The sequence below is a fragment of the Populus euphratica genome, unplaced genomic scaffold (genome assembly GCF_000495115.2).
Source record: "Populus euphratica unplaced genomic scaffold, PopEup_1.0 scaffold303.1, whole genome shotgun sequence".
Classification (NCBI taxonomy): domain Eukaryota; kingdom Viridiplantae; phylum Streptophyta; class Magnoliopsida; order Malpighiales; family Salicaceae; genus Populus; species Populus euphratica.
In genome coordinates this window covers 324,713-336,193 of record NW_011500096.1, presented here as the reverse complement: position 1 = coordinate 336,193, position 11,481 = coordinate 324,713, and the positions used below count along the sequence as shown (strand labels likewise).

General features: G+C 28.6%; 1 protein-coding gene across 1 annotated transcript; it reads left to right on the top strand.

Annotated features, from left to right (window-relative positions):
- Positions 1-6,433: 6,433 nt before the first annotated feature.
- On the top strand, positions 6,434-9,098 carry LOC105109310 (cytochrome P450 71D9-like). Its single transcript, XM_011003967.1, has 2 exons — positions 6,434-7,716; positions 8,265-9,098. The coding sequence occupies exons 1-2, from the start codon at positions 6,829-6,831 to the stop codon at positions 8,889-8,891; spliced, it is 1,515 nt and encodes a 504-aa protein (XP_011002269.1). The 5' UTR covers positions 6,434-6,828; the 3' UTR covers positions 8,892-9,098.
- Positions 9,099-11,481: the final 2,383 nt, after the last annotated feature.

Below are 11,481 nucleotides of genomic sequence, written 5' to 3'. Positions count from 1 at the left end.
AATTATATATATATATATATATATATTATCAATTTTAATTATTTCATCATTTTTTGTCATCTTTGTGCAATTTTTTGGCAAGTTCAATTAAAGTTATTGGAAGAGAAATTAAAGAAAAAAATTTAATTTAACTTTAATTTGGCTAAGATTAGAAAAATTTATGAGCCAAGGATGAATTTAAAATACATGGTCAAATTAAAAAGTTAATTACGGACTTATTGAAGAACAAAATCAAAATTGAAAGTGAAATTGGTTAAAGTTGCATAGATTTGGGAACTGATAATAAATTATAACAAGTGGTTAAATTTGGGGGGGTCTAAATCCATTTAGTTAAGGACAAAATTGAAAAGAAAAATATGATTTAGAGTAAATCCAATTAAAATAAAAAAATTTCAAAAACTAACACTATTAGAAAACTGACAAATACAAACGGAAATACCGACAGAAAATTTCAGTTGTTAGATTGCGGTGAACTTTATCAATGGAATAATCCCTTGCTATGTCCCTTGATAAATACTAACGAGAATATTCTCTCAATATATCGAGGTAACTACAATAAGAAAATAAAAAAAAAGAAGTTATAATGATGTGTCATTTATACAAAAAGGATTACTGATGAAATAAACCTGTCGAGAAAATTTATCTATAAATACATTGGTAATATTTAAGTTATGATCTGGCAAGTGAACCCTCTCTTATCCTCCCTATTTCTTCTTCTTTCTCCATTAGCTCTCTAAAAAAAATAGTATACCCCTTTTTTATCACAATAACAACCTCCCAGCATAAATTTGGCTATCCAAAACTCAATTTATCAATATTCTTGTTGTGATTCAATTGTTTTTCAAGGATTTTTTACATCAAGTAAGAAAAATTATCCTTTTTTGTTTGAACTCAATTTTAAAATGATAATTCTTATTGTATATTTTTATAGTATATGTAGCTTGTTTATGTATTTACTAGTTTTATAGCTTTTTTCCATAGGAATTTATTATATGAATATATGATTTGTACATACTAGGATTTGTTTGAGATTTTGAAAAATTATATTTGTTTATAATTTGATGAAATTGATTTCTAATTTGTGACTTAGGTATTTTGTAATGAAATAAATAATAGCTTATTTAATGAACATGTTTTATATTTGTCAATTTTATTGTTGAGATAAAATTTTTGGTAAATATGTAGGAATTTAAATTTATATAGATAATTGATAATGATTTAAGAGTACTATTAAAATAGATTGAATAAGTGTGAGTTAAACCAATATTAGGTAATTTATTTTGTTCATGTAATTAATTAATATATGTTGCTATCAATATTTTATATAAGTTTGATATAAGTAATAGATGATTAATCTTGAATGTATCGAGATTCACCAAAGGATTACACATGATGGATTATTATAATGGGATTGAAGATTTTATTAATTACACACTATCTAATCCAAGAAATATTAGTGGAGGCATTATTAGATGTCCGTGTAAGAGATGTAAAAATAAAACATTTCTCGATACAGATATTGTAATGACAAATCTTCTATAAAAAAGGGTTCATAGAGAAATATTTCTATTGATTTGCACACAGAGAACTATATGTTCCTTATAAAACCATGGTAGAAAGGATGATTGGGTCAATTTCTAGTTCTAGAACCATGTATGGAGTTGTAAATGACAATAGTAATTCTTATAGAAATATGGTTATGGATGTGATTGGAATAAATTAGGGCTATGCAGGTGAATGCCCAGTTGTAGATGAGGAACCAAATGCAGATGCGACCAAGTTTCTGATCTTTTAAAAGATTCTAACAGATCATTATGGGATGGGTAAACAAATCACAATAAATTATCATTTGTTGCATATATATTCACCATTAAGTCAAATTATGGGTTGAATGAGGCTAATTACAATAGAATTATCAAATAAACAAGAAACATTTCACCTTAAAAAAATAGGTTGAAAGAGAACTGTTGTTAAATCCAGAATGAAATCCCTCAACCTAGGATACCAAAAAATTGATATTTGTCCAAACTTCTGCATGTTGTACTATATTAAAAATATAGAGTTGACTGAGTGTAAAACATATGGGGAAAAACTCTTGTTATACATAGAAAACTTAGATAATTTTCAATCACTCTTACACTACAAAGGTTATTCATATCTTCAAACACTGTTGAGCACATAACATGATATAATTTATATAATATATTGGATGGAGTCACAATGCACTTATCTGATGATGAAGCTTGAAAATATTTTAGTACGGTGCATCCTTAGTTTTCAATAGAATCAATGAACATACGTCTTGAGTGATATACAGATGGGTTTAATCCATTTGGGTCATTTCTTACTCTTTAGAGTTGGCCAATGATACTCACGATTTACAACTTGCCCATCGGGGACAAGTATGAGATCAGAGTTTATGTTTTTATCTATGGTCATACTTGTTCCTAATAGTCTATGTCAGAATATAGATATTTGTTTTTGATCGTTAAAGCAATTGTGGTCATCCAGAACTTTGACTTTTGATGTCTTTAAGAAACAAAATTTTTAGATAAAGGCAGCTTTGAAGCGGATTATCAATGATTTTCTTGAGTATGAAATGGTTTTTGTTTAGAGCACTTATGAAAATTAGCATGTCTATACTATATGTAAAATAAGAAGTCCTTCACATTGAGAAAAAGTGGTAAAATATCCTTTTTTATTATTACTAAGGGTTCTTGCCAATGGATCACAAATACATAAAAAAAACTTCTTTGTTGATAGAGTTGAAAGAGATATTTCACCACTAATATTGTCAGGTAAAAAAATTATATGACATGGTGTCATAGTATAATAACATTGTGTTTGGTTTTCAATCTGATAAGTAAAAATTTTCTAATTTTGTTGTGACCTATAATTGAATAAAGCAAAGTATTTTATGAGAGCTTCCTTATTAGAAGATCAATCTCCTCCGCCATACTCTTGATGTCATTCACATTTTAACATGGTTATGGATGTGAAAGTGAAGACAACAAACAACATAAAGGCTAGAATGAATATATCTTTGTTTTATCACTATAAAAATATGAGTTAGTTTATGATAGGTCACAAGTAAAAAAGCTGAAAGCCAGTTTCGTCCCAGATAAGAATACATAATTATTTGTCTATCAACGACTTAAGAGTCTATGTTTTCCTGATGGACATGCTTCAAACATGTTATATTGATGAATTTGAAGGATTGCAGATTGTATAGAATGAAAGTCATGACTATCATGTGTTTATACAAACACTCATTCCACTAGTATACCGAAATTTATTACTAAATGAGATATGAGATGCACTCATAAAGATTAATTAATTTTTTAGAGATATATACTCTAACAAGTTGCCTACATAACACACAGAGAGGCTTGAAATGAATATCGTCTAGATAATCTGCAAACTTGAGATAATATTTCTTCCATCATTTTTCAAATCAGTGGAGCATCTGCCCATTAATTTACTGTTTCAAGGAAAAATTAGAAGTCTTATCCAATATAGATAGAAGTCTTCATTTGAAAGATTAGATATTGCTTATGCATCGTAATTAAATTTCTATTGTCTTTTTTTTTTAATTCAAAATATTCATTTAATTTTATACAAATATTTATTCAACCTTAAGAGAAGTAAAAAACAAGGTATATATTGAAGTTTTGATATGTAATATTTATATTATTGAAGAGATCTCGATATTTATCTCATACAATTTTAAATCTCACTCGAGAATAAAAATCAACCATATTCTAAAACATGACAACTGTGGAAAAATATTTTCCAGTGAAAGCTTAGTATAGATATAAGAGATAAACTATCCATATATTATATTAGCATAACAAAATTAGAAATATATATATATATATATGTAGTCTTTGGTTGATATTTGCTTAGCTTTGAAAACAAAACCATATCACTTTAAAATGAAGTTGTTTTACTTTTGAAACGGAGGTGTTTAACCAAAAGCATAACTGTTTATTGTAAAGTCTATTTTTAATTAAAAGAAAATGTTTCTCCATTAATTTTTTTTAATTATACATAACAGATAATAGTAGTGTTTTTTATAATTTTATTTCAAAATCTTTTTATATAAATGATTTTATTCCAATGATGTGTCTATATATATTGTCACCTTATTCAATTTTATTTTTTTGGAAACTTGAGAATTATTTTATAATAAATATGTTCACCTGTGAGTTTAAGAAATCATAAATCATTTAATACTAATAAATAGTATTTGTTTAAATATTATTGGCACAAATCATTCTCTAATTATTTAATTAAATACATGCATCAACTTTTTAATTTATGGTTAGGATTTTTTATGTAAAAGAATACATTTAAAAATCCTGCATATTCATTATTTTTTATTGAAAAATTAATTTCTTAATCTACATTTACCTCTTAATATTTTCAATTTGATTTTTAGTTATTGTAAATAATTTTTTTATTTATTAACATAAATAAGTATCAATTTATTTAATTTAATACATACATCAATTTTTTAATTTACAGTTAGGATTTTTAATGTAAAACAATACATTTAAAAATCCTGCATATTCATTATTTTTTATTGAAAAATTAATCTTTTTAATCTACATTTATCTCTTAATATTTTCAATTTAATTTTTAGTTATTGTAAATAATTTGTTTATTTATTAACATAAATAAGTATCAATTTATTTAATTTAATACATGCATCAATTTTTTAATTTACAGTTGACATTTTTTTTATATCAAAAAATACATTTAAAAAACCTAAATATTTATTTTTATATTAAAAATAAAATTTATTCGACCCACGGTGTCATAACTAATTGTCAAAAAACGGTTTGCATTTAGTCGAAAAGTCAAATCTGTTTTGTGGTGAGCTCATATCAAGAGATGAGTTCAATCACTTTGTATCATCCTCTCATATGAAAGAACATGGGATTAGTGGGCTTCTAGTGTTTTGCTTGTGATATCATGACTTTTCACTTTGTATCATTTCTTGACTTTTCACTTTGTAAGACGAATCTTTTTGGGCAAGTAATTGAATTAAAAGATAATTAACTTGATTTTTCTTTCACTTTTTGCAAGATTATTATTATTAAAACAATAAAACCAAAAATAAATTCCCTCGTTATCTCTTCACAAATCAATATTCATCGTTATAAATATTATTTTTTAAATATTATTTTTATTATTAGATTTATTAAGAATTAAATTTTATAATTATTTTTTATTTTTTTAGAATTATTGTAATCTAATAAATAAGATCATGAGTTTAACAAATTAACTAGTTTTGTTATTAATAATTTTTTAAATTTTATTAAATTAATTAAAAATTTTATTTTATTTCAATTTATTTTTATTAATTATCACCACTATAACACTTCCGTACCGGGTATAATACATTCGTATGTAAAGAAAATTCCATCAAAATTGTTGGTCAAGGTCAAAAACTTGACCACCAGGCCATGAATGAGAAAAAAGAGAGGATGGAGACATTTAGGTTAGGGGTTAGCATATATGGTGATTTTCTTCTCACGTGTTTCTTATTTTGTATTTTATATTTAAATAAAATTAGAAGGTAAAGTAGGGACTAAAAAACTCAATTAAATGATCATTTAGATTATCAGCATAACATAATTATTTTTTAAAAAATTGTTTATAAATTATAAGAGTAATTATGAAATCAATTTTTTTTAATTGGTATTGTTGTTTCTTTTTTTTTTTAAAATGAATCATTAGTTATTTTGCTTTGGAAACAAAACAATATCACTTTAAATTTTTTTTTTTAATCACGGCTTATTATAAAGTTTATTTTAAAATGAATCATTAGTTATTTTGCTTTGGAAACAAAACAATATCACTTTAAAAAAATTGTTTTAATCACGGCTTATTATAAAGTTTATTTATTTTTATTTATATAAATGATCTTATTCATGAAGTGTCTATATATATTGTTACCTTATTCAATTTTATTTAGAAAAAAAAACTTAAGAATTATTTTATAAGAAATATTTTCACATGTTATTGAGCTTTAAGAAGTCATAAATCATTTAATACTAAAAATATTATTTCTTTAATTAATATTTTAGTTTAATATTTATTGATAATTTTATATCTCAAAAGCAAATTAATATAATTTAAATTTTTTATTTCTTCAAATTAATATTTTTTGTGTTTTTAGATTATTTTAATATTCTAGTGTTAAAAATAATTTTTAAAAAATAAAAAAAATATTTATTTTAATACATTTTCAAACAAAAAATATTTTAAAACACAGTTACAATCACAATACAAACACTCTTTTAATCCAACATTATTTAGTTATTTAAAAAATAACATAAATAGCACAGCAAATTAACCCTTTGGCTTTGCGTGGGGACATGGTACAGCCGTGCTGGATGCATATACATTATAAGTGGGTGTGCCTCTTTCCATCATCATTTGTTTTCATTTAGCTGGAAAGAATTCCTCCAGCCTTACCCGTTATACGATTTAAAAAATTATTAGTGGGTCTTAAGCTTTATTTATTTTTATGTTTTAAAAACGTTTTTTAAAAGAAGAGAAAAGATCGATTCATGATGCTTCCGTATGAAAGCGGAAGAGCAAATTCTTGTTGCTGACTTGGAAATTTTTGTCCCCCTTCGTCATGATCGTAGCATCCTTGACATCTTAGCCATGGCCGCCATGTTTCAAGTTCCCTGGATATTTTATTAATTGCAACTTGAGAGAGATTATGATAAAAGGGCAGGAATGATACAGTAGCCTCCCTCACCAATTTCACTAGCTGCAGCGTTAGCCATTAATCCTATCGATTTTCTCTCTATGGAATTCCCAATCCTTCTAGCCAGCCTTCTCTTTATCTTTGCTGTATTGAGATTGTGGAAGAAATCGAAAGGCAATGGCTCAACTCCAGCCTTACCTCCAGGACCATGGAAATTACCCCTCATTGGAAACATTCACCAGCTAGCTGGCTCTCTTCCCCATCATTGCCTAACAGACCTGGCCAAGAAATATGGACCCGTCATGCAACTTCAAATTGGAGAAGTCTCAACTGTCGTTGTTTCTTCAGGAGAAGCAGCAAGAGAAGTAATGAAAACACACGAGATCAACTTTGTCGAGAGACCTTGTCTCCTTGTTGCAAATATCATGTTTTACAATCGCAAGAACATTGGGTTTGCACCATATGGAGACTATTGGAGACAAATGAGGAAAGTTTGCACGTTGGAACTATTTAGTGCAAAACGTGTAAGATCATTCAGATCAGTAAGGGAAGAAGAGGTATCCAATTTTATTAAGAATATTTATGCGAAAGCCGGTTCGCCAATCAATCTTAGCAAAATGATGCTTGACTTATCAAACGGCGTCATTGCAAGAACAAGCATCGGTAAGAAATCCAAAAACCAAGAAGCCTTCTTACCAATCATTGAAGATGTGGCAGAGGCATTGGCTGGTCTGAATATTGTAGATGTGTTCCCTTCTGCTAAGTTCTTGTACATGATCAGTAACCTGAGGTCTAGACTCGAAAGGTCGCATAAAGAAGCAGATGAGATCCTTGAAAACATTATAAATGAACGTAGAGCCAGCAAGGAAGAGAGAAAGACTGATCAAGACAACGAAGTGGAAGTTCTTCTGGATGTTCTTCTAAATCTACAGAATCAAGGAAACCTTGAATTTCCTTTAACAACAGACAGCATCAAAGCAATCATCGTGGTTAGTGCATATATAAACCTGTTTGTGCTTCACATTTCACACATCTTTTAAATATATGCCTGCACACCTGATGCCAAATAAATCGACCTTTAACTGTTGTTACTACTTAAATTCAAGAACATCTGATCTAATTCGTGTAAGGTATTCGAACTCAAATTTAAGTCTATGTTGTGCCTTCTCCGGTGTCTTTAAAGACATCAGCCCGTCCTTGAACTGGATGTTTGAAACAAGTCAATTCCGTGACCTGAGGCATGGTCGAATCCTGCTAAAGAGGTGGCTGGATCTTGGAGATCGCGCCATCATGACACAATTGATGGACCGTTTCATGTAGAAAATCGTGCCTTTCCAATGCCTTAAAAAAGGCGCTGGAGAAGGGACCAAGTAGTTAAACGATCGATACTGATCCCAATTCACACGCACCAAGGTTAAACAATTAGAGATCCATAATCAAGAAAACAATTATCTCTCCAAGTTGAATTGATATATGATTCCTATGCACTAATTAAGAAAGATATGATCAGTTCCCTATCTCGCAATTCTTGTTACAGGAAATGTTTGGTGCTGGGAGTGAAACAACATCAACACTTTTGGAATGGTCAATGTCAGAAATGCTGAAAAATCCGAGGGTAATGAAAAAGGCACAAGAAGAAGTGAGGCAAGTCTTTAGTGATTCTGAGAATGTTGATGAAACAGGTCTTCAAAATCTTAAATTCTTGAAGCTGATCATCAAAGAAACTCTGAGACTACATCCACCCATTTCTTTGATTCCAAGGGAATGCAGCAAGACATGCGAGATTAATGGATATGTCATACAAGCTAAAAGTAAAGTAATAATCAATGCGTGGGCTATTGGTAGGGATCCTAATGATTGGACTGAAGCAGAGAAATTCTATCCAGAGAGATTCCAAGATAGTTCAATTGATTACAAGGGTACAAATTTTGAATTTATCCCATTTGGTGCTGGAAAGAGGATGTGCCCTGGCATGCTGTTCGGCATAGGTAATGCTGAGCTTCTGCTTGCACGGCTGTTATACCATTTCGATTGGAAACTTTCCAATGGAGCAGCTTTAGAAGATCTTGACATGAATGAGGCCTTTGGGGGAACAGTTAAGAAAAAACATTATCTTAGCTTGATTCCCATTCCATATGGTCCTTGTCCTTTGCCTGTGGAGTGATGAAAGTCTGTGACAGTTTCACTTAAGTTTTGGTCCCTGAATCAAATCTACTTGTACTAAACTACTTAGTTTTTACATTGTGATGTTCTTTTGATTGTGCAAGTTAAAGTAAACTATAGAACGTTTGCTAAATGTGTTAGTCATGTATTTCCAAGAACTCGGGAAGTTTACCCTTGTGGAAAATAAACAATTTTCGACTTTCAGATAGCAAAGTTCGTCGTGGTCTTGGTTAGCAGCTTTTATATTCAATTTATATATACTTAATTTGAGTAGTGCTAGGGAAGTGCCACAACCGTGGCTTTGTCTACTCGAACATGGAGCTGTGGCTGTGCGTGTTGGATTGTACTGCATCTGCCATTTTAAGTGAAATTGGTCTGGAATTTCTAGCCAACTATTCCACCACTAGGGTTAAACTAGGAGACTGCTTGGCAGCTAAATTCAATAGACCGGTTGGTTTGTTAAATTCAATAGACCAATTAGGTTAAACTAGTAGACCAGTTGGTGTTTTAGATTTCGATCGGTTAGTTGGATTGAACCAATAGAGCAGTTGATTATACACTTAGGTATAATTAATTCTTTTAGGTTCAATTATTTTAGGATATGATTGGAATCAATCGGGTTAATCATTTCCAGTTTATAATTACATTTTAGTTTCTAAACGTATTGGGTTATGAGTTAGATCCTAAGTTCAATGTATTATATATATTGTACTTTTTTTTTCCAGTTTGTTTTTAGTATGTTTTATTTTATATTCAGATAATCTTCATATTCTATCTGTGAGACATCAATAAGATTTTTTTTATACATGCTTCCATGTTTTTTTACATTTCAGTCAGGTGAGTGGATAATATTTTATACACATAAGAAATATTACAAATATTTGAATTGTTAGTATAAAATGGATCATGCTTCTATATATATATATATATATATATACATAAGAAATACTACAAATATTTGAATTGTTAGTATGAAATGAATCATGCTTCTATATATATATATATAATTGTTGCTATAAAATATGATCATTTGTTGAATTTAAATTCTAGATATGAGATATGTGTATATTTGATTTGATAACTCCTTATTTGATTGATATTAAGATATAATTATATTTGTTTTGTTATGATATGATCTCTTGATATGGTAGTTAGAATACTTATGCTATCAGAGTAGTATTAATTTTTGTGCACATTATATTTAAATCTTAATTGGTTGGGATAATCACTAACCTGTGCAAACTAATTATCTCATAGTTTGGAGTTACATGCTCCTTCAATTTTGATTTTTTGACAAGTCTTACCTTATGAAATTCTTTGTTATGGCTTATTTATGAAACTTTCTTGTAAAAGTCTAAAGTCAGATTTGTATATGTTTCTTTTTGTCTTATTATCTTATATGTGTATATTGAATATTATTTACTCATCGAGTTGTTGAAATCACCCTCTTGTTATTTATCATTTTCAGGTATAAAGTTTTTCTAACATGTCACTTTTGTTGGACTTTAAAACCCACTCTTTTATTGTAATTAATATTATTTTGTTATATCTAGTTAGAGCACCATAATTACAATAGTTGTATTAAGTCATGTATTAAGATGTTGATTTATATTATGGACGTTAAATATGGTATTGAAAGCTGTATAGATCTCTAGTTTTTTAAATGGTAAATGTTTGAGTATAAGTCTTGATTCGTAAAGGTATGGAAACCTGAAGGAGGACCTTGTCTATGTACCGGTCATAGATCCAGAAATCGAGTTGTGAAAAACTTGGTATCAAAGATATAGGTCAAAGAAATAGTAATGTGTGAAACATTAAGATATATATCATCTTGTTTATTATCCTTGTGTTTTTGAATTCTCATCAAGCATGTCTTCTTCAACTCTTTGAACTTTGTGATAAATATGTTTTCCTATAATTCTATGATAACTATCATGTTATCATTTTAATATGATTTAAGTGCTCTCGTTTTTTATAGGAAATGCTGAGGAATAGAAAAATAGTTGGTACTATTAGAGTAGATACAATTAGTATGACGTCATTATTATATAGTTGAGGACTGTAAGGTAGATGACGAGCGACAATGTACGCGTACTTTAACATGTTGAGGAGGTACCTCCATTAGTAGAGGAGGAGAATGTGGTTTATAAAATAATAATAATAATAATAATAATAATAAAGAGAGCTTTGAGATGTGATATTAATATAAGAATTAAACAATGATAAAAACAATTGTCAAGGTTAGAGAATCCATTAATGGTATTTCAAACAAGTATAATATAAACTATTATTACTCAACTAGAAACCACACATAAAGGAGGTTCCAATCGGATTATAAATTGTTAACATGATTACATTAGTTATCCTTACTCAGACCATCCTTAATGAATTGTATTTTATATTCACAGTTTATAGATACCATTCCTAAAGAACAACATTGTGCAATATAAGTCCATCTGGCATATCGATGATAGAATTGTATTTTGCACAATGTTTTTTTGTAAAAATGTTTCTACCTGTCCTAGGCATATATGAAATAAAAGAATTGGAAGACCCAACTGATAATCAGACCTTTGCTTTAATTAGTCAGT

What these genes read in the sequence shown, in the direction of transcription:
- LOC105109310 (XM_011003967.1), top strand. Translation starts at nt 6,829, where the DNA reads ATGGAATTCCCAATCCTTCTAGCCAGCCTTCTCTTTATCTTTGCTGTA. An exon ending in GCATCAAAGCAATCATCGTG is followed by an intron (nt 7,717 to 8,264) that starts GTTAGTGCATAT and finishes TTCTTGTTACAG; the next exon opens with GAAATGTTTGGTGCTGGGAG.